Below are 15,129 nucleotides of genomic sequence, written 5' to 3' on the forward strand. Positions count from 1 at the left end.
ATGTTTTCTTACAAAATTTCAACAATACTGGTATACACTTTAATACAAAATAGATAACTAACAATATTCCTAATATAAAGATAAATCTTCCTAATGAATGCATTAATGATTGAAACCATGTACCAAAACCTGAAAACCAATTTTTTGGATCTAACCACGAAAACCATGTATCTACTGAAGATAATGTCATGTTATGTAATTTTGAAAAATCCGTCTTTACTTTTATTGCTTCATCCTTATAATTATCAATTATTTCTTCTGGATTATCAGTGTTATTAGTCAGATAAGTACAGCACTGCGTGCCATATTTCATTTGTAATGTTACACAATAACCTCCTGTTTGTGCAGTAAGATAATTTAAGACCAATCTATGTTGTATTAACTCCGTTTTGAAAACTTGAAGCTCTTTTGCAACATAACGGAAAGTTTCATCATACATATTAGTTATTTTATCTATCAATGTTGCTCAACCTTGAATATAAAACCAATTCATATTTCTTCGTGTAATACCTGAAAATTCATGCAGTCAATTCTTGTACACCAGTTGATTCACTAATAAGTTGCGATACTGGTTGTTTTTCTCTCTTTTCATCGCTTCTTTTCTTTCTTATTACTGAATTATCTTTTAAATATTTTTGTTGTACTATTTCCTTTAAAACATTATGCATGAATACATTAACAGCTGGAATTACTTCACCCAAATAACATATTCCACCTGTATTCAGTGGTAACCACTTATATGCCTTACTTCCACATATGTAATATATATTATCTGGTAGAATATGTGGTATTGCTACATGTAATTGTCACGAATAGATAATTTGGAAGGCCTTACCTGCTGGTATTGGCACTGCTACTCAAGGAGGCGCAGAGTCTAACCACGCCCCAGGTCTTCAATAGGGAACCCCGCAAGGAGTTTTGGACTTAGCGGCTTAGACGTGCCGGTCGCGGTTCTCCAAGGTAGCCACCAGCGAGGTAACGTGAACAAAACGTAGTAAACAGTCCGGGGTCAAATCCGTGCAGGCAGCGAAGTACAGAAGGATGAGGCAGAAGAATCGTCAGGAAGCCAAGGGTCAAACCAGGATAACAAACAGGAACCAAGGGGAATCTGAAGAGTAGTCAAAACAGGCAAAAAGTCAAATCCGGGAAAAGCAGGTAACAGGTATGCACTAACACAGGGAAGCCTAGAGACAAGCTATTAGACTAGATACTCTGGCAATCTAGGGATGCCAGAGTCTGGTTTAAATAGTGCTGAGTCCCTAACCATTGGTGGAGTGGAGGTCGGCGGTCAGCTGATCTGACCGCCGACAGGAACTGCTGCTGAGCGTCCTCGTTGCCTAGCAACGAGGCGCGATGTTCGGGCGCATGCGCCCAAACCTCCGGTGGTGCCGGAAGTGACGTTCCGTTGCCTAGAGTGTTCATCGAGAAGACGTCCGTCCTGGCACTAGGTAAGAGTGCGGGGCTGCGCCTGACAGTAATATATCTATGCAAAGAATGTCTATAAATTTCCCATACTTATTATTTTCTAATTGCTCTTTACAATCACCATCTTGTAAAGTTATATTACAATACTTTGATGCTACTGTTCCCAAAGATCTCTTTGGCCCAACATATCTGAATTTTGGGTTTTCAAATGCAGGTCTTTTTCCATTTTTATTTAAATATTCACTAGTCTTTTCTATAGGCCTATTAAAGCTGGTTACCACCCATCCAAACCACTCCAACTCCCAATTTTTAATTTCTTGTGTACTTGTAAAATTTATACATATAACACTTTCAGTCAATACATGTGGCAACAATTTTAAGTAAGGAGGTTGAGTTTCATTATATGTCCCAGCTACTGGTCTTCATTCTGGCAAATTAAGCAATTCTGTAAAATTTAAAGGTATTGCCAATAATCCAACATTTTGGTGTCCATGTGGTGTATGTGTACATATCCGACAATTAGTTTGTTTAATTGCTCGTCCTATCATACCATGATACAAGTCTATAGGATGTTGATTTAAAAAATGTTCTGTATCCGTCTGACACCATTTTACACATCTTTCTTCAGGAGGATTATTACAATAATGACATATACACATTTCAGTTGGCAGTTTCTCACCACAATCTTCAGGTTCATCTCCAGCTATGTGTCTTTTAATTCTACCTTTATATGTGTCATTGTATGTGTTATTATTTGTGAGTAAAATGAATGATGAAGACAGTTCTGATTCTACATTTTTACGACTATATACCATCATTTCCTCAAACCCACTATCAGATTTTATTATCAAATCCTCATTAACAAAATGTCCATTAATAATATAAGGTATAAGAATCAGAAAACAAATCATGCCTATAGCAATGGCAGTAGTAATAAGGATATTATCCTTTGGCTTCTTGGTCAGATTCTTCTTCCCAAACCACATCAGAGTCCTGAAATAAATTTGTTATATCTGGTTCCAAGCTTTAGCAGTCTCTGCCTCTTTCCAGGTCACTGTCGGATCGACTACCTTCTTGCAGTGGGATGCGTGAATCCAAGTGTCTTTTTCTGCAACTTTCAACGCTGTTGTTGTGGTTAACAATATTTGATACGGTCCTTCCCAACGATCTGTCAAACAACCAGAGCGTAAAAAATTTCTGACCATAACATATTCTCCTGGCTGTATATCATGACAGTTCTCAATAGGCATTTGCGGTACAATCAGTTTCAAAGTCTCTTGTTGCTTTTGTAACTGCTTACTCATCTCAATCAAGTACTTAACAAATACATCTTGAGTGCATTTTAAAGTTTCATGTTGGCTGATGATAATATTGGGTTATCTTCCGAACAAAATCCAAACAAAATCTCATATGGTGAAAGATTAAATGGAAGTCTGGGAGTGGTTCTGATACTATGCAACACTAAGGGTAAAGCCTCTAACCAAATCATCCCCATATCCTTCATCACTTTACACAGCTTATTTTTGATTATACCATTAAATCGTTCTACTTTACCACTAGACTGTGGTCTATATGGTGTATGTAACTTACTTTGTATTCCTAATAAAGTACACATTGTCTGAAAAACTTGCCCAGTGAAATGTGTACATCTATCACTCTCAATTATTTGTGGTATACCATATCTACACACAAATTCTTGTACCAATTTCTTTGCTGTAAATACTGCAGTGCAACTCGCAGCTGGATATGCTTCTACCCAACTAGAAAACATGTCAACACACACTAGTACATACTGTAAATTACGACATTTTGGCAGTTAGATAAAGTCAATTTGTACTACTTGGAAAGGGCCCTCTGTGGGAGGAATATGTGAGGATTCTTTCTCAGACAGGTAAAACAAGAAATAGCCTTTTTAACTGCATGAGAGTAGAAGCCAGGTGCATACCAATAGGCCTTAACAAGTCTGCACATACTGTCTTTGCCTAAATGAGTCAATCCATGAGCTGCTTCTGCCAGCGCTGGTGGATAAGCTTTTGGGGCCATTGGTCTACCTTTACCATCTTTCCACAGACCATTAGTATCTTGTACACATCCCTTTAACTTCCAGAGGGCCAATTCCTGTGGATTACAAAACTTTTGCATTTTGATTAAGTTTTTGTCATCAATTAATGTAAACAACATTAAACTGGTAACCTGTGAAGAAATTTTTGTTAACACCGGTCTTTTCGCTGCATCTTGTGCGGCCTCATCTGCCCTTCTGTTTCCTAAACTGGATCTGAACTGCTTATGTGCGCCTGGCATTTAATAACTGCTACCTGTGATGGCAATTGAATAGCATCTAACAATTTCATTATGTGCTGTGAATGTGCTACCGGGGTACCTGCTGTAGTTAAAAAATCTCGAAGCCGCCATAATACACCAAAGTCATGAACAACGCCAAATGCGTATCGGCTGTCTGTGTAAATATTTACTCGTTTATCTCGCGCCAACTCACATGGTCTTGTGAGTGCAACTAATTCGGCAATTTGAGCTGAGTGGGGGGGACCTATTGCATTTGCTTCAACAATACTCTCATCTGTTACCACTGCATATCCTGTGCATAACTCTCCAGTCTCATTTTGTCTATGACAGCTACCATCTATATAAAAGGTCAGATCTACATTTGGTAGTGGCATGTCTTTTATATCAGGTCTTGCTGTAAAAGTCTGATCTAAGAATTTCAAACAGTCATGATTACGCATTAAATCACCAGGAATCTCACTGTTACCTTCATCAACATCTTCCACCATCTGTGCATGTCCATGCACAATTGGTAGAAAAGTAGCTGGATTAAGAGTAGTACACCGTTGAATGGTGAGATGTGGAGGAGCCATTAATGCTAGCTCCCATCTCGTAAAGCGAGCTTTAGAGACATGTTGTGTCCGTGCGGATTGCATCCAAGCTGAAACAGCATGTGGAACATAGAGGGTTAAATCATGGCTTAGCACTAAATCCTCTGTTTTCTCTATTAATAGTGTTGCAGCTGCTACTGCACGCAAACAGGGTGGTAATGATCATGCAACTGTGTCTAATTGGGAACTATAATAGCCCAGAGGCCTCTGATGGTCACCATGTAACTGTGTTAGGACTCTTGCTGCACAACTAGACAATTCAGTGCAATACAAAGAAAATGGCTTACAATAATCTGGGATACCTAATGCAGGGGCCTCCATTAAAGCATCCTTAAGTGAATGAAAAGCATTTTCTGTGTCCTCTGTATGATTGACCAAATCTGGAAGATTGGAACCAATTAAGTTTTGCAATGGCAATGCCAAAATGGCATAGCCAGGAATCCAGCATCGACAATAGCTACACATACCCAAGAATGCACGCACTTGTGTTTGATTAATGGGCAAAGGCACATCCAAAATAATTTGCACTCTTTCCGGTGACAGATGTCTCAGTCCTTGGGTCAAACAATGGCCCAAATACTTAACCTGAGTCTGGCAAGGTTGCAACTTATCTTTGGATACCTTGTGTCCAGTGCGATACAGGAATGATAACAGCAAACTGGTATCTGCAAGGGATGACTGAAATGAAGTAGAACATAATAAGTCATCAACATACTGAATCAGTACAGAACCGCATTTTGATGTAAAAGCTTCAAGACAATCATGCAATGCCTGAGAGAAGATACTTGGACTGTCAATGAACCCCTGTAAAAGTCTAGTCCATGTATATTGCACCCCTTTATATGTAAAAGCAAACAAATACTGACAATCTGGATGCAATGGTATCAAAAAGAATGCTGAACACAAATCAATCACAGTGAAGTATGTGGCAGCAGGTGGGATTTGCATGAGGATTGTTGCTGGATTGGGTACAACAGGGTATTGTGACTCAACAACTTTATTTATAGCTCGTAGATCATGTATGAGCCTAAAACTCCGCCCACAGCGCTTCTTAATTGCTAAAATGGGCGAATTACAAATACTATTAATTCTTACCAAAATGTTCTGCTCCAACAGACGTTGAATCACTGGAAAAATTCCTAATTCTGCTTCAGGTTTCAGAGGGTATTGTGGAATCTTGGGTGGTTTTGCTCCCGATTTAAGAGTCACTAAAACTGGAGCTATATTCACCATCAAACCTGTGTATTGGCTATCTGTGGTCCATAACTGATTTGGAACTGTATCCAACATTTGCTGTATGGGCGAACTGAAAGTGGATGTGAGTTCCAAGTTAAACAATCGTGCTGGCATGTGTAATAAATCTTGAGCATCAATAGAATACTTCTGAGGAATATCCAAAAACACACCATCTGGTGTACAATAAATAGTGCATTTGGTGTACAATAAATAGTGCAGCCTAATTTACACATATTTCTCCCTAAAAGATTTGTATTGCACTAAATTGTCTAGTTGTGCAGCAAGAGTCCTAACACAGTTACATGGTGACCATCAGAGGCCTCTGAGCTATTATAGTTCCCAATTAGACACAGTTGCTAAAAGGAAGGAATGTTGTGTACACAAAGGACCTACTATTACAGGCACTGCTGCACTATACCTGAAACTCCTACTGCAGATATTGAGTGATCAGATAATGGTATAATATCAGGAGTGTTCAACACTGATCTGGCCGCCCCCGTATCTACTAAAAACTGATGTTTCTGATCACCTATATGTAATTAAACTGATGGTTCAACATCTGCAGTATCAAAAGCATCTAAACTCAGTAAATTACGGGTATGGCCAACACTTCATTGTGGAACAGGATACTGCAATTGTGTTTCTGAGGGCTGCATATGTGGGTTTCTAAAGCCCATGACCCTCTTCTGCTGGTTGTAATTTGAAGATATCAGAGATCCTTCCATTAGGAGTAAAATCAATGAGGGAGGAGCGTGGACAAAAAGATTGTGGCTTGCCACGTCCCCTAGTCTGCCAATGTGAATATGGGTGAGCATTCAACCCTCTCGTCATCATGACACACCCTCTTCCCCTGTTTTTAACCCTCCCAAAAGAAGGGCAACAAAAGGAATAATGACCTGCCTGTCCACATGTGAAACAACGACCAGCCATTTTTAGGTGTGGTTCACATCCAAACTGAGTATCATAAGTCCTTGGTAATGCCTGATTCTCTAAAGTTTTTAATTGCACAGTCAATAATCTATGCTTCAAATCTTCCTTTTTTCTTACTGATATTAACATCATGATTAATAATCAATTCTTTTATTTCTACAAAAGTCTCCATTCCGGGGTTGCAATTTGAAGCCTGTTTCTCAACGTTTGCATTAATCCTTCTACCAACACAGCAACAGCCATTTGTCTATGTCCTTCTGCCTCTACAACATTTTCTATACCTGTATAATTTGACATTTCAATAGCTGCCCTCATACAATACTCTTCTCCAGACTCATTAGCTTTCTGTTTGATAGTAAAAAGTTTCTGCCAATCTAATCTAGGAGGAAAAGCTACTCGTAACTGTCTAAGAATATTAATTATATTCGTTTGATTAGCATCATCATTTACATACGGCAAGTTATCATTTCCTAGTGCAGAATTATCACAAAGTTCAACAATATCCAAACCCTCAGGTAATAATGCTCTAAGAAAAACACGCCAATCACGCCCCGTGGGTTCGTGTGCATTTCCAATACCTCTAATAAACTTCTGACAACCTATCAAATCCGTCTTTGGATTTCGGCAATCCTTAATCATGTTACGAAGTTCTGTACATGACCATGAAACATGCAGAGGTCCCTTTAAAGGCAGTTGTGGAACAGGGGGATCCCCTGCATCTGGTCTAGGGACTAACATTCTTCTTATAGGCAACAATGCAACAGAATCCTGTGTTTTAGCTGCTCTTCGCTGTTTGTTTTTATTAGATGCTTGCAATACTCTACTGGATGTTTGCCCTGTTGCTGGATCATACAATTGAACTGGTTGTCTGTCCTCTCGCATTTTTACTGTATCAGATATAGTAGTGCCAACTTGTAAACCCCCCACAGCACCCTGCTCAACTGCAACCCCTGCACCATCTGGTGGCAGTGCTGGTACTGCAGCCACACCCTGATTAACAATCTGCATTTGCAAAATCCTCTGAATTGCTGATGCCATTTGATTTTCTGTAAGTAAATCCTCGGATTCACTTTCTGTGCTAGAATAATTTTCCAGTCTTTTCAAATCTGCTACAGGATACAGAGTTACAGGCTGAAGTGTTTGGTATGGGGGAGGAGATATTCCCATCTGTGTCTGTTCAGACATAGCAGTTTCAGAATTACCCAAGTCAGAATTAGGTGACTGTAAAACACTACTTAAAGTTTCTAATGGCTTCCAATGTTCCGCTTCCGCTTTCCACAAAGCCAAACAGTTAGTCATTAATAATTTAGTTTTCTGATTTTCCAATTTTTCAATTTCTGTTTGCACATTATCCAAAATATTTTTATCAAAGGACCCTGTACTTGGAAACTGCTTATCACAATGGTTAGTCATTTTTATCCACTCTTGCACAAATCACACAGCCTCTTCCTTATATTTATTAAACATTACATAATTAGCAGTTCCTTCCAGGAACTGTTTGCTATCTGAACCTCTAAACAATCCATTCCCCATAATTCACTGAGAATTTAACCCACGCAATATATTTTATATTATTTATTCTCAATTAAAATGCGTCCACGCAGTCCGCAGTATGGTAAACCCGCAGTTTTACCAATATCCACAAAGTTAATTTAGGCCCCACGTCTGGGAAGATAGCCTCAATCTCTACACAGTTTAGTCACTTTTTATTATCTCTTAGCGTCCTTAACACTTATTATCACAACAGTTATACATACATACTCTTGATAAGCAGTTCACAAAGTAGCATAACCCTTAAATCAGGCAATTACAAACAAAGTGCCCATACTCCAATAACATAAATATATATGATGTACTGTTTAGCAAAGTGGCAGACATAAAAAAATAAAAATATAACACTTTAAACCCTAAGTTTTAAATTGTGAAACAATTACTATAAACAACTTAAAAAAAAATATGAGTTCATATTTCTGCAACACAAATTTCAATGGAAAAGCTACTGTCTGCCAACAACACAAGGTTCTGTACATTTCGCAAAAGAAGTTTTTTTCTTACCTCCCTTTACAAAATAGGGACGTCCACTTTTGAAACCTGTACTTTAACAGACCAGTACCTGTACTTTAACAGACGAGCATGCCAGAAGTTTTCCAGGAAATATGTTTTGAGAAATCGCAGCGATGCCTCCAATTAATAAAGTAATAAAATAATTCCTTCAGCAAAAGAGAATTTAAGAATAAAATTATATCATTGTTTATTTACAAAAGAATAAGCAAGCCATCCTCCAAAAGTCTTCGCCTCACTGTGCGGATGCACTCACACCTGCCTGCTGCCATTCCTGAGCAAGCTCTCCACTGGTAGTGCTCCGCAATCAGATGGTCCTGGGGCTTGCTGGACATTCTTGGGCGCCCTGAAGCCTTCTTCACAACTATTGAACCTCTCTTTCTTGATGATCCGATAAATGGTTGATTTAGGTGTAATAAAATAATTCCTTCAGCAAAAGAGACTTTAAGAATAACATTATATCATTGTTTATTTACAAAAGAATAAGCAAGCGCTCATTTTCAAAACTGAAAACTCTCTGATCTTCAACAGACCAGACAGTGGTTTTTGTTTCAACAAAAAGTAGGCTGTACGACAATTTACAAATATCATATTACAATTGGCTGAGAAAGTATATAGGCGTATCCTGATCCTCATGGCTCTCCAGGATGCAATGGAGAAATTGAAGAAGTCTTTGTTCAAAATCTCTTGATTGGAAACATCTGTTTGGATGTTGAATTAACTCCTTCATTCCTGTTCATATCCCTCATCAGCTCACACAAAAGGATTAAATAATATAACATATAACATATGACATAATAAAACCACATAAAATATAAATGATATGCTAAAATAAGATAAAACAATGTAAATATTTTCATGCTAAAATAAATTGCCTTTATCCAAAAATATCTTTAACAGGTGCAATCTTACTAGCAGCAATATCCTTGCCTGTGAAGCCCTTTTTTGTGCAATGATGACCACCTGTTTTCTTGCAGTTAACCATGATTAAGAGGAAGAACAATGATTTCAAGCACCACCCTCCTTTTAAAGCTTCCAGTCTGTTATTCTAACTCAATCAGCATGACAGAGTGATCTCCAGCTTTGTCCTCGTCAACACTCTCACCTGTGTTAATAAGAGAATCACTGACCTGATGTCAGCTGGTCCTTTTGTGGCAGGGCTGAAATGTAGTAGAAATGTTGTTTTTGGGATAAAGTTCATTGTCATGGCAAAGAGGGACTTTGAAATTAATTGCAATTCATCTGATCACTCTAAATGACATTCTGTGTATGCAAATTGCCATCATAAAAACTGAGGCAGCAGACTTTGTGAAAAATAATATTTGTGTCATTCTCAAAGCTTTTGGCCATGACTGTAGACAAAGTCCTAGATTGGGGTGGGCGCTTCATCCTTCTGGACATTAAAATACAAAATTCCAGATTCACCTTATATGTATAACAACTCCCCTTACTATTTTTTTTTCAAGAAATCTTCTAACTTTCGTCAATCAAAGGGACACTCTGGGGCTGATTCTGAGGGAAGACCTTAACATGGTTGATGATCCACTACTTGACAAAGCCACTCCCACCCCTCGATTACACTACTCTCTGTTTAAGCATATCCACATGCTAAAATCCTTACACCAACTCACTGATCTGTGGTATCTCTTCAGTTCATCTGACTGGTCATATACTCCATCACTCCATAGTTCACAGATCATTGTCCAAGATTGTCTATATCTTTGTGGCAGATGCCCTCATATCACGCATACAGACCTATAGGAGACATATTAATCTACGATCACACTCTAATACACAGTTCTATTTACCAGTCATCCCCATCCTCCTTCACACACCTTTGGTGTTTCATTAGCAAAAGGTATCCAAGTAGCAGTGGCAAATATGATTGCATCTGCCTCAATGCTAATAAGGCATTCAACGCGGTCTTATGGACACATTTATACCAGGTTTTGACCTTGTATGCAGAGCATTCTGGGCAACTTTCAAAGGTCTAAAATGCTCCTTCTGCAACATTTACTACATTCCTTGTGAATGATCTATAGGGAGAATGGAGATGCACCGTGGAATGCCCCAGGGATGTCCACTTTCACCCTTGTAGTTTAACTTGTCCCTAGATCCCTTATTCTGCATAATACACCAAACACAGGAATTTGAAGGTATCTGACTAGGAAATTATGAAATTAAGATATCAGCCTTTGTCTAATCCAACCCATTCTGTATAACCAATAATGAACAAAATTGAGGATTATGGGTCAGTCTCTGGTCTTTCTGTGAACACAGATAAATCAACAGCAATGTATTTAAAACCAGGTATTGCCCTGATTTTCAAGAGGGCGCATCATCCAACCCCTCCACGACTAGGAAAGACAGAGACATTAGTACAATAGGTTGTCTGATATACAAATCAAGTAAATGACTTCTCACACAAGCAGGAGGTGGAAAAATGCAATTTTCATAGCTCCTTCCCTTTTGCCTACATCCAGGCACAACATTACATTAGCAGAGTTCATATATATATATATATATATATATATATATATATATATATATATATATATATATATATATCCACCAACGAATGGCAGAATCCCCTTGATACACTTCTGTCCCAAAAACCACCTCAACACAAAGCCATCACAATTCACTATAATTACACTTGATGTAGTTTAGAATACAACAATACCAAAAGAAGCCTAACTCGATAGCTCCACCATTAACCTGAGCTACCAGTGGATAACTCTCTTTAAGGCCCTGTATGAATCTAGTGGCTTCATACTGGCCAGTATGTACGTTGAATTATCCCTTAAACCTATCCACAGATCATACATGTCCCCTCATCACAGTATGAATCTGCAATCCTAGGAATAATCCCTCAAGGCCAGAAAATAAGAAGAGGAAAGCTATTTTACAAGTGTAGTCACAACCTGCAGTTCCTCCATACAAATTATTTAAGGAAAATTGTTTTTTTTGTATTTAGGATAAATTGACTGGAAGCCACATTGTCAACATTTTTTGAAATGTGGGAGAGCTATATAGGGACTCTTCATACAGATATAAAATTCCAAATATACAAATGCTTTTCATCCACATTCTTGTATGAGTTGAGAATTATAGATAATGATACTCCTATTCTCATTTAATGGGGGTAATGTTCTTGCAATAAAAGGAACTGTCTACAGGCTAATTCTTAAGGCTCAATTGTGACTTAAACATAAATATTTTTTTACATAACACAAAGGCATTAATTTTACAGTATTAGTTTATTGCTGTTTGATTAAATTGCTAATTTTATGTAATGTTTTGCTTTGGTTCATAGTAAAAAAAATATTGTTTTACACAATTTCTCCTGTTACATGTGATGAAATCCTTTATTTGATATTTTTTTTTCCATTAGCTTAAGATATAAATTCTTCTTACTTTCATATTCTTGCTGTTACATAGTTTAGAGACCAAACAGGTTCCACGCATGTAAACACCTACCGATTTAATGTGGATTGCTCTAAGTGGAATTTAAACTTCTGATTTGTTTTGTAAATTAGCTGCTACAAGTACCAATTGCAGCACTTACTGACTTTTTGCTCTACTATCTATTTATTTCATATTTACAATGCATACATCCATACTCATATAAATGTTATACTGTTAAAACATGCACATTATATACAATATAGTTATGTTTAACATTGCTAAATTGAGCACCTTACACTTTTTTTTTTAATAGGGATTTAGACCAAGCTGCTGAAGCTGCCATTGAACATAAAAATGAAAATGAAATGAACACAGTCTTGTCAAAATGTACTTCAGTCACTGACGCCTCTGCAGCTGAGAAGATTGAACGCACTAAAGCACAACTACTTAAAAAATAATGCATTCTATTAAGTCTGTAAATGTGCTATATTCTGCTATTGTATCATAAAGAATGGTTGATAATTAAGTGTACGAACAGTAGTTAAACTTGTAATTGATTGCCATAAGTTTTTCATTGTCTTTCACCGACAAAAATGGTGTTCATAATATCACTTTTAATAAAAACACCTTACTACCACATTCATGTTACTTCATTTTAGAGATTCCTACAGTCAAAATGCCAAAATTATCTTAAAAGTGTGCAAGGCTAATGTTGACTCCAACTGGATGTGTAATTAAGCGTTGTATACATGTTCTTAAAAAATAAGTTCAATGCATTTGCAATAAGAAAATAGAAACCCCATAAGTATTTAATTTCAAAAGTGGAAACATGCCTCCAAAAAGGTATAAACAACATTTTTGGTGAACATTGCCAAATGTAAGTTTCACCTTTTTGTACATTTGATTGTATCAAACGGTATGTATTTTGAAACCAGATTTAGGTCAAATTTCTGTACAGTGAAGCTCTTTGAGAAGTGCAACATTTTAAAGTACAACTAAGGTTATCTGTCCCTTTCCATACTAGCTTAAGGAGGTAGAGAAAGGAGGTAGAGAATGAATGTAGCTACAGCCCCCTTACCTGTATCCTGCAACCTGATCCTTACCCATAACCCACCTGGCTTCACTGTAAGAACAATAAATAACAGTTTCACTGCAATATTAGGCTGGTTAAGGTTATCAAACATAATAAGCTGTACTATATATAAGCTGAAATAACCGTGGGGCAGGAATAGGATGATTTATCATTTGTATAAGGTGACAAGAAAAGGCATCTAATGTGTTGGGCAAACAAGTAAAATCAACATGTTAAACTACAACTTTTTTGTATGTGTGGATGACTGGAGGTGCCATGAAGCTACAGAAAAAAAAAATCAGAAAGGTGTCTATTCTTATGTCTCGGGGTCATGCTATGTTGGCATTTTACATATGTTGTGTCAGTGCAGGCTGCTGTTAGATATCAGTGGATACACACCAAAGACTACATTTTTGTGCCCTGAAAGCCTTCGAGAGAAAATAAAAAAAATAAAAGATAATAGCACATGGGTCAAAGACAGTTTTTGGAGTTGTCAAATGTGGAATCAGATGGTGTAGGAGGTGAGAAAATTCCATTGCCGCTTCTTAAGAAACTTCTCAGACTGTATTGGGGAAGCAGAGGGAAGTAGAAGCACACATTTTTTTCACAAGATTACTGTTGATACAAGTGAGGTTTACTTACATGGCCTAATTCATTAAGGAATGTAAATGCCGATACTTGCTGTATTTTGTGTTAAATTGCACTGCCGATTCCCAGAAAGGAACTATAAGCTACAGAACACAAGTGTATGCAATTCATCTTTGAGCGCAAGGAACACTTACGACAGGCTATGATTTCATGGGCTGAACAAGGTGGGAAATGTCACATACAGTAATGGTGTGCCAAGCTTGAGCACATTAAGTAGAATAATTCAAGGGACTGCGCTCCTCGTTGGTTGTAATTAGGGGGGGTCCCACCCTTATATAATAATTGCAAGAAGTAAGGTAGGCCCTAATTGTCTTAATTTGTATCTTCCTTATGGTATTTTGTTACTATGAGGTAGAAGATGTTAATTTTAGATCGGCAAGATTACCAATGTAAAGTGCTTAATTTTTTTACAGCAATAAGAATTCCAATGATCAGTAAATGACTATTTATTTACATGGTCAAACATATAACACAAATATCAATAGTATCTTGCACTAAAAACAAATCCCATATCGGGGTCCCTATATAGATAAATTAATATACAGTCAAGGTGAAATGTCAGACATAAAATCTCAATCCACTAAAATATTTCCAATGTTATCACAATATATTAATCACACTCAGCGGTACAGCGGTAATGATTCGAAAATAACTTGTACTGGAAGGAGGCCTGGAGCAAAGCGGAGTGGACCCTTTTCCAGATGACTCTAAGACGAGCTGCAGTGAAACGAATTCCGGGAAGACCAAAAGGACTAATGGGAAAAGAGAGTTAGCCCTGGGATGGAACCTGAAGTTCCAGAAAAAAGGGGAAATGTGGGTAGAGCAAATGCAAGCGTTATAAACAAACTCCACTCAGGGGAATAAAGATGACCAATTATCACGAGATTTGGAGATGTACACATGAAGCAATTGTTTCAGGGACTGGTTTACCCTTTCCGTCTGCTTGTTGGACTGTGGGTGGTATGCAGCTAATCTTCATTCCCAGCACACTGCAAAAAGATCTCCAAAACTGAGCAACAAATTGGGAACCACGGTCAGAGACGAAATCTTCAGGAAGACCCTGGAGGCAAAAAATATGCTGAATGAACATGAAAGCTAGAGTTCGGGCAATCGGCAGCTTAGTCAAAGGAATGAAATAGGCCATCTTACTGAAGTGATCCACGACCACCCAAATAGTGGTGTGGCCGGATGACCATGACAGATCTACAATAAAGTCCATCGAGAGATGTGTCCAGGGTTTAACTGATGTAGACAAAGGCATCAACTGACCTGAAGGGCAATTTCTGGAGGACTCGCCTCTGGCACATTCTTCACAAGAAAGCACATACTTGCTGACATCGGAGCATAGAGTGGGCCACCAGACCCAGCGTGCAAGCATTTCGATGGTCTTAGAAATTTCTGGATGTCCAGCAGGTTTATTGCCATGGAATTCAGTAAGTACTGTTTTCCTGAGATGAA

At 37.9% G+C, this 15,129-nt stretch overlaps 1 protein-coding gene across 2 annotated transcripts in view; it reads left to right on the plus strand.

Moving 5' to 3' along the window:
• The window catches only part of VPS16 (VPS16 core subunit of CORVET and HOPS complexes), a 521,592-nt gene extending 509,004 nt beyond the window's left edge, over nucleotides 1-12,588 (plus strand). For both annotated transcript variants that reach the window (XM_075179978.1, XM_075179979.1), the window contains one exon: nucleotides 12,265-12,588. In XM_075179978.1, coding sequence (XP_075036079.1) covers nucleotides 12,265-12,409 — 145 coding nt within the window. In that variant the 3' untranslated portion in view covers nucleotides 12,410-12,588. The remainder of the gene's footprint in view (nucleotides 1-12,264) is intronic.
• Nucleotides 12,589-15,129: the final 2,541 nt, after the last annotated feature.

Source organism: Mixophyes fleayi, chromosome 7 (genome assembly GCF_038048845.1).
Source record: "Mixophyes fleayi isolate aMixFle1 chromosome 7, aMixFle1.hap1, whole genome shotgun sequence".
Taxonomy (NCBI): Eukaryota; Metazoa; Chordata; class Amphibia; order Anura; family Limnodynastidae; genus Mixophyes; species Mixophyes fleayi.